Below are 12,253 nucleotides of genomic sequence, written 5' to 3'. Positions count from 1 at the left end.
CTTACTCAACAATAAATCAATACGTCAATGACGGAAACAGTCTACTGTCTAGGCAGAAGGAAAATGTTTGTATAGCAGTATCTACTAACAATCAGCTCTATAACGAAAAAACCTTTCCTTAGACAGTTAAAATTTAGTGTATATTGGACATATGCAATGATTTACCCGAATATAACAGATCAATACCAATGCCATCACAAGTACTTGAATGCTGTATTCCCGGAGAAGGTTTTTAATTAAAAAATACTGCTCCAGCGTATCGTCCAATATTGACCACATATTTGTTTTTCGCTATTTACATTAGATCCACAGGTTCCACGCGCCCCAACGGCGATAAAATCAAAAGTCGGTATTGTTCAAGCACCGAGAAAAACCATATGTTTGGTTTTACAAGAGTCGAGACCACAATGTGACGCAAAATGTGAAATTTACATTCAACCCGTTAGGTGGTACCGAGAATATTTCAGATTTTCTCGATGCGGAGCGGCATCACGTAAAAGAACTGAACCGAGTTCAGCGGAAGTAAATTATTCGACCAGTTAACGTTTTGTGTTGGTGCCTGTGTCACGTACATGAAACCGCCATAGTCATGGTCCAATGCAAAAACATTACTTCAAAGTAGCATCGCATTTTTGGCTGGAGAAGAGCCAAATTTAAATGACAAACCTTTTATTATCAGAATATTAGAGCTGTGATCGCCAAATATAAAGGGCCTGCGCAGTGGGGCGATCCTGCCTTGCTATGCGAAAGCATGGTATTACTTATGCGTTAAACCTTGTATTGTCATATCTCAAACATACTTGAGTTGCCAGGCATAAGTGGCTTAGATCTACACGGCCATATCACCAAGCTCTAAAAGTCGGGGGAGACAGACTTACAATATTTCCAAAAACATAGTATTTAAATGGCATGTTTGATTCAATGCCACACAATTCTGAGCAGGTCTAAAAGAAAGGGCAGAAACTTGCAACAGTATTTTGGTGTCGAATAAGCATATCGGACGTTGTGTTATTCAATGGGTTCATTTATTCACAGACACAAACGCAATCGCACAAACGATATCTGTATTACTCGGACCCTGCAAAATATATCTGTAAAGATGGATCAATTTTTCCCGCGAGAATAAACAAGTTATGAATCTCAAATCGAGTACGTAGGTCAAGAAATCAAAAGGCCAACTTTGTGTTGCCAAAACTCCCTTTCCGCAATAAAGTGATTTTGAAAGGTAAAGAAAATATTGCAAGAATTATTTACATAAGGTGGCGGCAAGGAGATAGACAAAAGTGATTGGTACTGGCGAAAATATATATCTGCACCAAGAATCAAAATTCATCACAAGTGTGTCATTGCGGAGTTTTCGTGTTGAGAAAGTTTTTTTGTACAGCAAAAGATACGGTTAGTGATATTTCATGTTGTCCTTGAACGGAAACTAGTGCAAAAATGGCGCTTGGCAATTGCAATGAAGAGAGGGATTAACTGTTTATTTTGGCTTTCACTGTTGTCATGAATCATTGTCGTTACTTCTTAAACAACATCTCAATTAACCCACACCTTATTTCACCGATGATCGAATAATCCACGTTAAAGAAACTGTGGAGCATTTTTTTGCATCTCTATTTTCAAAGACGTTTTGCGAAACGAGGTAGAAAATGAGCGTGAATTGTTTAAATTCGGCGATAGTTAATGGGAAGAATCATCTTAAGTCCTTCAACAACGCAAACAAATCACAAAAAACAAATCTCGTTAAAGCAGTGGTGAGCTAAGGCAAAATGGGTTCGCAAGATATCACTCCTGTAACACTTTTTCTGTGAAAGCAATTCAAAGCAATAGAACCTGAAGTGCATGCTGGCAAGGCTGATATTGCAAAACGAGGGAGGACCGGTCACGTGTCTTCGTCCGTGACGTCATCAATAAGGTCCTGCTCCTGTTTTTGAAAGCGTGCGTTTCGCCGTTCGCACTTGGGGCATCCGGCCGGGTCGATTAGACACTCCTATCCACAATAATTGTACTGGTTTGTACGGTCTTTGATGTTACAAGGTTGCATAACGAAAAAATTATGAATTTACGCGTAGCTATGCGTTAAAAGTTCAATTCATAGCCATATATATTTAAATATATATACATAGACATGCCTTCACGTAATTTACCTTTAAAAGGGTAATTGAACTTTTAACTTATGACCATGTCGAAATATATATATCTTTAGAAATTGTGAATACATTTTCGTAGATGGTTTCGTTCATTACTTACTTTATGGTAAACACTCTTGCAGTCATCGCATTGTGTTGTCGCGTCAGTGTCAAAAGCGAAAATAACCTGAAACAAAATATCCATTGAAAATGATATTCCCGAACCAAACATGCGTAGATTCGACTTACGTCGTCCTTCCGGCAAATCTCGCACAGAAAGCCTTTCGCAGAGCACAGCGGACAGTTACGTACATGATCTATACCGAACGTCACAATCTTCTCTATGACGTCACAGAGGTCGCCTGACTGCGCTTTCTGGAGGTCGAGCGAGGAATATATGTGCGGATTTTCCAGCATGTAACTGTATCCTTGTAGCCTGTTTAAATTTACGTCAAGCTTTACTAAGGCAGGGACACGAACAGCACCACTACAATAATATGCCACCTGAAATACGCTATGCCATAATAACACGTTCAAATAGAATCAGACATCCAAAAGTACATTTGTAAACTCACGCAAAAATGGTGAACAAAAAAATTTACATACTTGCTGTTTCGTTGGGTGTGCGAAAGTTTTCTGCATGTAAGTAGATAGGGTTGTAGACTGGACAGTTTGAGACGTAGAGGTAGAAGCAGTTTCATAGGAGCTATATGTCGATATGCGGCCGGGTTGGCTTTGTCCATCTCAATACACGGGTCTCTCCAGATTTGCGCCAGAAACCTCTTGGACCTGTGTCGTGATTTACTTAATAATTGTTTAACTAAATACATGTGCTGTCATTGTATAGGTATCAAATAGCTACAGAAAGTTTATTAAATTGTTCGTTTATATTTGTGCATCTTGCCAAAAATTTACACTCCTTTTAGTTGTAAATCGTTGGCGTTTTAATTCCTCAGTATCAAGTTACTGTCTGAAAAGCTTAACGCATATGTTACAAAGATGAAATGTTTTGTTATCAAAAGAAAGAAAAAAAGACACCACCGGCAAATTTGCCGAAACCCACCGTTTCGCAACTTTGTGTTTTCGGAAATCCCAATTCTGGAGCATGCGTGCCGGAATCACGTGTTCCTCATTAAGATGGCACTGCGGGCAGTAATACTGTCCCGTGAACGAACACAGGCGTGGCGTTCCATAGATAATGCCTACACATGATATATGGTTGTTACGCAAGGGGTATGGGCAATACAGGGAAGTGTTTCTGGGTTAAAGTCCAATGCCCTTTGATCAAATTCACTTTGATCTATGTTATGATTTTCCATGGCGTGAATACAGCTGGTGGTTAAACATCTTTACATCTTGCATTAATGTAATTCTTATTTTTGGTTTAATCTATACGTTTTAAGTATGCTCTCCTATTAGTTAGCATATCAAGCTTGTTATGTCTTAGTATATCATACTGGGAATGCAAACTGTACATGGAAAAAATTCTTTGGCCAGTTACACAAAGAGTTTACTGATAACATGGGACAGCTCACCTATGGGAGAAGCACAATCAGCACATTGATAGTTTTGTGAATCCAAGCCTTGTTCATTGGCAATCCTGGTCATGTTATGCATCATGGAACCATGCCAACTTCCACTGACGTCATCGCCTAGGTAGTGATCTGTGACAGTTGAAAATGATTGTGAGTCATTGAATTATAACCATGGACACTGACCATTGGGCAGTATTGGTATAGAGAAAATAAAATGACAATATTGTCGTATTTTGTACTATTGAAACATAAATTAGAAGTTAGCTTGGCAAAAATGCAAGAAAGCGAGATGATAAGCACTTAGAGGAGTTTACTTGGTCAAACTATATTAAATTTTATGAAAAGACACATTTTAGTATCCTAACACACAATAAAAAAGATACCTATTGTGAACAACAAACCATTGAAAAACAACCTACCAGGAACACTGGACGTCTCGAGTACTTCAAAATCACTTCCTATTGTGTTGTGTCGTGGTGGTTTGTATTCATTTCCCTCATTGGCAGCAATTTCTGATACTTTTTTAAGGTCCTTTGCCCAACCTCTGATAAGCTTCTGGCTCTCAGCGGCAATAAGATGTTGCATGCCATCTTGCATTAACAGACTAAAAAATAATATTTACAAGGTCACTGATAGACAGTAAGAAATATGGTTCCTCTAAAAGAGGTATTGACATAAACAAGCTAAAAACATAAAATTCCTAAATGAAAATACATCTTGGCTGCAGTAGCAGTACCACTTAATGTAAAACATTCTTTCTAAACTATAAATGGAATGTTGTAGTTCACCTGATACTTTTGTTTTTCTTGATGTCGTTATCTTTAACTGCCACAACTTGATTCATAAAAATTTTCCCCAGTCTTTCCTCCATATTTTTGTCTGCAATTATTGCAGTATGTTGGACAAATTAATGCAACAAATTCAGACAATCAAATTCAGTGTATAACTCACCCTTGTAGTAAGTCAGAGTTTCTGAATTCAACACAAACCAGCGCGTTCTCCAAAACAACAAAGTTTCTCCTTTCTTTTGCAAATAACCTTCGCGATGTCTACAAGATAGTTTTAGATTTATCTACTGTGTGCTTAAACCAGTGGTTATCAATCTTTTTTGTTGCCATGGATCCTGTTTAACTAATGTTCAAAGTTGAAACCCACTACTGAAAATTTAGTTCATTATGGGTTTATGTTTGCGTCATCAGTATCACTCTTAGCACATAACAAATGATCTATAACTACATAGTATTCCAATAATAATTTTACAGAAGCAACTGCTATGGGTTCACAATGCATGGATGTGTAGTGAAATGTAGTTTGTGTTAAAAGTGGCGGGCTCCACAATATCACTGTAAGTTGAAAACATTCTTACATTGCCAACTTCAGTTTGCCATCCACAGCAGTGTGGGAGTTATCAGCAATGGAAATGGGTGGGTTGGTTACTGGGGTTGACACATTATTTTCCTGTTGATTGTGGTAAGGATGTTCAGACGACCAACCAACACCGCAGAGAAGGCTGTTTCCTGGAAATAAAAGACATTGCGACATTTTTGAGGAACCAGTTGGTGCCAAGTTCAATGATAAAAGCAACAGTAGAATTTAAATAAATGCCTGTTGTGTATGCACATATTGAACTTAAGCTTTAAATCAAACTGCAGAATATCATTTTTGGCACTTATAATGAAACTTCACAAAACAGCTAATGAGCCATGATCACCAAAACCCTTTTTTGACTTTACACAAACTAGTGTAAATCACAGAATTTTGATTTTTTTCTCATGTGCAAACTGTGCCAGTATTGTACAACTGCTTGGCATTCAAGCAGATCATGCATTGAGACCAAAATATTATTGCCAGACACAGAACAATGTGCGACTGGAACCAAGCCACACAGCAGAGTTTGTTCAGTACATGGTAAAACATGTTGGAAAGAAAAGGCAATTGGGCACTGTAGTATATTATCTCAAATTGCAAAAATGTTGTTTTGTACATAATTATCCACTTCGCATTTCTTGAACTAGGTCAAATTACTTACACAACACAAACTTACACGATAATAAAAACAAAATACATTACTAACCAGGTGAAATAGGGGTACAAGGGGCATGAAAATAGGGGTCTGAAGTTTCATCCTGTTCCTCAACAGCTGACACACTTGGTGAGGCAGCCCTGGCATAAATGTCAGGACCCTCATCAATTGGTGAGTATTCTGGCTGGTAGGTTCCCAATGTTTGTGCTGGTGGTAGCTCAAATGAAACACGATCACCAACGTCCAATACAAATTGTGTGGGAGATGGTCTATTCATAAGATAATAGTGTTTACTTGAAGTGAAATTGCAAAGTGTAAAAAAATATACTTTTCAGTGATTAAGAGAGTGACATTTCATGTGTATCAGTTTGCCCAGCAAAATTATGCCAGTAATGGATTCTGGTGGCACTTTGCATTTAAATGAACAGTTGGTAGTTTTGGAATTATTTTGGACTACTTTTTGACCATGAATCAAGTTAGTTCACATATGGACCTTTTATACATTTTTATTCAGCTTAAAGTACTGTCTCTAATGTTTCAGTTCTGACTACAGAAATACACTGTAATATTGCAACAGCTGTGTTAACTATGTCAAAGGTAGTAAATCCTCATTTGTGTTGATACTATGTACAGCCAATAAAAAAAATGATTCTTACCCTTTGGCTGGATCAGTTGGCAGCAAGTCATGAACACTTTGCTCGGATTGTGAAGGATTTAAAGTAGAAGATGTGCTGTCCGCATCTACGTCCTGAGTTATCTCCTTTTCTTCATCAACTTCTTCTACCTTAGCTTCAGTATCTTTCCCAACATACTCCCCTTGACCAGACATGAAAACCTTGCTGCTGGGTTTGTGTCGTCGATGCCGTGAAAACTGTTTCTGTTTTTCACTTAGCGTTGGAGTGGAGTGTCGACGCCAGCCAGGTATAGATGATAGAGGGGCAGATGAGGAAAGGTTGTGTTGCGTTAAAACATTTTCATTTGTTTTTTCATGCTCTTCACATTGTTCCTGTGATATACCACAAGTATAGAAAATATAGTTAAAGATTATTTTACTGCCTAAAAAGTGAAAAATAAAGTGTTTGCTATCATGAAAAAGTTTTTTTTTGAGCAAAATTATTGTCATTTGGCAAAGAAATTTTGTCACTTTTACACATTGCTATTTTGTGAGTGGCTATATCAACTTTAATTCACCAAACAACAGCGTTTAAACCCATGTGCTTTGTATTGAAGAAGGTTCACACAAATAGTCTAAGTCAGTAAATAAACAAGCATGGACCACATCCACTAGGAAACGACTGTTGTGTAAACAGGAATGTTACAATGCAATTAGTTAGTACACAATGCTGCACACAAACCTGTGTTGACATGTCACTTGAATTTGAGCTTGAAGGGGCATTGCTACTAATGCTGCTGCTTCTGCTACTTTTTCCCTTGTTGTGCTTTTTCTGTGGTGAACTGTTGGTTGAGAAATTGGAGCCCATGCTGCTCAACGATCCCCAGCTTCCAAAGTCCGAAGACTACAAGCAAAATGTAATCTTAGAACTAAATTACTAAACAGTCATGTTGAATGATATAAAAAAAAATTGTATTGATATAAAATCTGGGTATGGCAAGTGTGATTTTAATAATTATCTAATCTATTGTTTTATATCTTTCAGTAGTTGTTGAAAATAGCATTAGTTTACAAAACATTTTCAAAAGTGTTTAAGCACCAATTAAAATCAGTGTCTCATGTTTAAACTTTAAAACTATGAAAGTTATATACACGTAAGTCAAATGTGTTTCACTTTAATCAAAAATTGTTACCGAGTCCATTTATTATGTTCGTGAACTAATTAGACCAATGTGTTCTACAAAGTGGACAACATGTTTATCAAAGAAAAACCACTTGACAGCATAGTGATAATTCTTTTTCTATTTGGGTGCAACTCAGCTGGAGGGCATACAAAACAAACTTAACCACAGCAGGTCATATGGGTTCAGAAGGCTAGAACCTTCCATGATTAGTGAGTGCCTGATAGCATGTGTTAAGTTAATTTATCAGTGACAATTCTATGTTATACATACAAAAAATAACAAAGTATGTCTTTATCTGTGTTTATTTAAAAAAATCTATTATAGGTTAGTTCATGCGTTAAAATTAATTTCCCAACGCTATTTTAACAAGTGTATAACATGTGGTCAGATAGTACTTATGTAAATACCAGTTTACAAACGTTATTCATAAAAAAAATTATGAAATGCAACTCCCAGTGATTCCAAACATAAAAAAGGTGGTGAAATTTGTAAGAAAAATACCTGGTTTCTTCTCATTCCTCGCCTTCGTTTCTTCAAATGACGACTGTGTAGAATGCTTCCTCTTTCTCTCGGACCATCTACTTCCAGAAGAGACCTGGAGGGGGCAGTTCCAATGTGGGGATCAACCTTAACAAGTTCCTCTGATTGGTTGCCGTCTGCTTGCCCTGGCAACCAAATAATTGTTGTACTACTTTCATTGTGGTATATATATATATATACATTGTAAAGAAAATAAAGTATGAAAGTGAGAGAAAATAAACTTTTGTTCAGTCATTAAAATCATAAATTCAAATATAATCTGAAGCAATGAAGTACAAAATAATGCCAGACAACGCAATCTTAGGTCGGACAAAGTTTAGTATATTGAGAAATTCCTTAACAAACAACATTGCTGAAAAAGGATGACTAAGCAATCTTCACGTGTCAAACATTCTACATTCTTAGGAGAATGTCATTTTGAAATACCAAAAAGATGAGAAATCATACATTAAAACCATGTTTAAAAAGATTGGATGCTTTTATGCTACGTACAATTGTCTTCATAAGAAATTCACCATACAATAAAAATTTGATACGTACATGTATATATACCAGAAATGAAACTGCCTGTTATTTTCACAACATACCTATTGACGTTGGAAGGGTAGGAATTGGGGGCAGTGATGTTGCAACATTTCCTTTGTCTGAATTTATGCTGAAACCGAAACAAAACATTGTCATGGGAAGTCATTGGAACAATACCAAGGCATGTTTAATATGGTTATTATTCAAATTAGGGTAAGTTGCTGGCTTTACAATAAGAATCCTGTAAAAAACAAGTGTACCACAACACAACATTTTGACACAGCATGTATATTACCGAGGTACACAAATGGTATTCATATACACACTAGGAATGAGAGAACACTGAATGGGATTTTATACCTTTTTTTTACTTTTTGAATACCAATTTTAACTTATTTCCCATATCTTGGCTATTTGAAAATGTCATTTACCTTAATGCAGGTGAAATTGATAACGGTGAATGTAGACTTTCCTTTAAACTGCTGCCAGATGATGAGCTGACAAGAGAATCAGTCAACACCATGTGGTTGGGTAAAGAGGTGACCCTAGGCATATTGCTAGGTGATGGTGATTGTTCTGAGTTATTGTTGTCCAGAAATGCCCTAGTGCAAAATTTTATTTTTGTTATAACCATGGGTATACCACTCCTGAATTACTTTTATATAATTGACTTACAAATTGTAAAAATGAATGGGATTAAAAACTGATGGGCAACACAATTAGTGTATTTACACAAAAACAAAACCATCCAAATTAAGCATTTACTTTCTGTTGAGACTTGGGGGAATAACTCCGGCAATTTCAAGGGGAGTTCTGACCCAGAGATTGAGCACCGATGAGTTACAAGCCAGTTGGAACTCAAGATTTTCTGCACCTTGCAAGTACCGCAGAAAAATGTCAGCCTGCAAAAAATTAGTTATTTTTTTCCTAAAACCATACAAACAAAAGGTCATGGGCCTCACAAACCTGTTCAGCATCTCTAAACAAGGCGAAATTTTCGTAATAGTGACTAAGGATTGATTTGTGCTCCGCTGTAGAAAGCAGTGAAGTTAAATATGAAGACAGAGCAGAGTCGTTCAGAGCAAGTCGTAGCCATGCTCGACATAACCCGATGTGACTCTTGATCATTTTAAGATGTTTCGCCTTTAAAATAATTGTTGTGATTAAATGAGTAAAAAGAGCTAACAATTTGTGTTTGTACCTGGTTAATTGTATCTTTGTGGCTGATTTTGCAAACCAGGTTCCAAAACTGTGGCTTAGGTAGCTCTTTGGCATGTTTCTTTTTTTCGTAGTACGAAGCCTTGTTTGAAAACAAACAAACATCCATGGTTTAAGTAATATAAAACATTTCTGGTGAAAAGATTGATAAATATTAACAGGACATGCATTCACTTACTTTTAAGCCATGAATAAATGCTGATTCAAGGACAGCTATAAAATGTTGAGCATTGATGCTTTCCGACTGAATGCATTGCTGGCCATTAGTCTTGTTTGAGCTTTCCTGCTGTAGGTTTTTGACCACATTGGAAAGGTTCTATAAACACATAATACTCCCTGAAAGTACATTTTCACTATGCAATGTAATATGTACAAGATATACCTCGTTTATTTCAGCTTTTATTGATTTGTTGTTGGCTTCAACTTTCATGTTAAGGGTTGGAAAAGATCTTCAACTATTTACACATGTTCAAATGTCTAAAATACTGGCATACTTGCCACTTTCATTAGATAAAACAAATTTGATATCCAACAATCTGACAATTCAAAAACAAATTAGGTTGGTTTCATAAAACTAGAAGAATTAAATTTTATTTTAAGTAAGAAAATAAGCTAATTCAAGGATAATCAAGTTTGACTGTCGCCAATGCTCGATGCAAAACCTCAACCTCAATGCAGCGCTGTTACCGCACAACTACGCTACGCACGAAGCACGAAGCACGAAGCACGAACCTTTGTAGTTTGTTTTGTTGCGAGAACAAAACACTGCTCTTCATGATCACTATAGAGATCAGTGAAACAAAAGTACTTTTTTTTAACCACAAGAAGAATAAAAGTTAGACACAAAATTGTTTCTTGGATTTTAGAAATGTTTTGGATGAAACTGTGCCCGACGTTTCTTTTCACCTGATTTTTGCGTGAGAACCAGTCATCTTTCTTTGATTGTGTGGATTTGTTGTTCAGTGATTAATCTTTTTTGCATCGACTTTTACGGATCAGTGATTTAAGCTACTCAACCTCGACGTGACGTCATTTAAACTGGCAATTTGTGCGGAACCGACTCCAAAAACTCATGCTTATCGTACGGTAAACTATAAATTAAACGATAAGATTGATTTTTTATGTCATATGCAATTTTGTTGCAATGAATACATTGTTTGAGCGTAAGAGCTATATTTATTCTACAAGCGTTTTTTGCAGTTAGCCAATATTAAGGAAACTATTGACTAATTTCGGTCCAGTGATGGATTTTTCAAATCGAATCAAGGATCTACTTAATGGAAAGAGGCCCCCCAGTATTCCCAACCTTCACCGAACCACGTATCCAGAAGCATTGGATGGAACATTCCATGCTACTGTAAAAGAAGCATGCAACCAGTCAGACAAACTGGACAAGCTTGTAAATGATATGAAATTGATCAGCGATGTAAAGAAATATGTTGAAGAAAAAGACACAATCGAAATGACACCTTTCCATACAGCTGCATATTTTCGATCTGTAGAAGTATGCAAAATACTTCTGCGGCATAACGGAGATCTGAATGGTATAAATAACTTTGGTTACACCCCATTGTTTATAGCGCTTGGAGCCAACCAAGACATTGAACTTGGCACTTGGCTGTTAGAGAATGGTGCGGATCCAACCATAAGGGCTCAGCTTGAAGATGATAGTACATGGACTGTGTTTCATGCTGTTTCACTGTTAAAAAATGAAAGCATAATGATGCTTTTGGTTAAGTATGGGGCAAACCCAACATCACCATACACAGATGGTACAGTGGCGTTGACTTATGAAAGATATTCCAAGAGAAGAGAGTTGATTTGCCAACTTTCAAGAAGGTACAATCGACGTATAGAGAAGCTGGATGCATATTGCAGCTGGTGTGGAAAAAATCCCCAAAAGTTGCAACGTTGTTCTGGATGCTATGTAGTATTTTACTGCAACAAAGAGTGTCAAAACTTTGACTGGAAGTTTTGCCATGGAAAAACTTGCAAAAAACCTTTAGAATGTGGGGAAAAGCTACATGAGATTATAGGTCTTAAGCAAAGTGGAGATTATGTTACTCCACTGCCGCCATTTAAATACTTAGAGGATTCTTCAATCGAGCAGGAGATGGATGCATGGAGGACGAATAAAAAAGCTTTCAAGAAGGCTGTGGGAAAGCATTTTGTTGTTGCAGTTCAAAATTGTGATGAGTACACTCGCACAATGGTCATACATAACCAGGATTATTCTATTCACACAAAGGTGTACCACACTTGCAGTAATGCAGCAATACTCCGTAAGCTTTTGCGTGATTGCACAGACTTAAATAAAGGCCTTTACCTTTGGGCAACACCATGTGATCCTGACAAATGTACATTGTACGTTTATCCAGGAAAGTTTGCACCTCAACAAGAATGGCCTGTATCACAGTTAACTGCAGAAGAGCCAAAGTCTGAGTAAGAAGCAATGTTGTTGTTTTACACAACTAGTTTTGAAGTTT

At 36.9% G+C, this 12,253-nt stretch overlaps 2 protein-coding genes across 3 annotated transcripts; one reads left to right on the top strand and one right to left on the bottom strand.

Moving 5' to 3' along the window:
• Positions 1-867: 867 nt before the first annotated feature.
• LOC145913238 (pleckstrin homology domain-containing family M member 1-like) lies at positions 868-10,299 on the bottom strand. 2 transcript variants are annotated; one of them, XM_083000827.1, is made up of 21 exons: positions 10,150-10,299; positions 9,946-10,083; positions 9,751-9,849; positions 9,516-9,692; positions 9,315-9,451; positions 8,981-9,151; positions 8,612-8,679; positions 7,986-8,149; positions 7,043-7,204; positions 6,344-6,693; positions 5,739-5,956; positions 5,031-5,181; positions 4,616-4,713; positions 4,453-4,543; positions 4,084-4,268; positions 3,665-3,793; positions 3,193-3,331; positions 2,736-2,918; positions 2,379-2,565; positions 2,251-2,316; positions 868-1,990 (listed from the first exon to the last, which is right to left on the bottom strand). In XM_083000827.1, exons 1-21 carry the CDS (start codon positions 10,195-10,197, stop codon positions 1,883-1,885), a joined length of 3,069 nt encoding a protein of 1,022 aa, XP_082856953.1. In that variant the 5' UTR covers positions 10,198-10,299; the 3' UTR covers positions 868-1,882. The 2 variants fall into 2 exon arrangements, with proteins under 2 accessions (XP_082856953.1, XP_082856954.1); XM_083000828.1 differs by having other exon boundaries at positions 8,981-9,094.
• Positions 10,300-10,934: 635 nt separating this feature from the next.
• LOC145913102 (uncharacterized) lies at positions 10,935-12,231 on the top strand. The gene has a single exon (XM_083000638.1). The coding sequence runs from the start codon at positions 11,011-11,013 to the stop codon at positions 12,211-12,213; it is 1,203 nt and encodes a 400-aa protein (XP_082856764.1). The 5' UTR covers positions 10,935-11,010; the 3' UTR covers positions 12,214-12,231.
• The last annotated feature ends 22 nt before the right edge of the window (positions 12,232-12,253 follow it).

Source organism: Ascidia mentula, chromosome 9 (genome assembly GCF_947561715.1).
Source record: "Ascidia mentula chromosome 9, kaAscMent1.1, whole genome shotgun sequence".
NCBI classification, from domain to species: Eukaryota; Metazoa; Chordata; class Ascidiacea; order Phlebobranchia; family Ascidiidae; genus Ascidia; species Ascidia mentula.
Note: the sequence above shows the minus strand (reverse complement) of the source record. Positions and strands in the feature narration are given on the sequence as shown.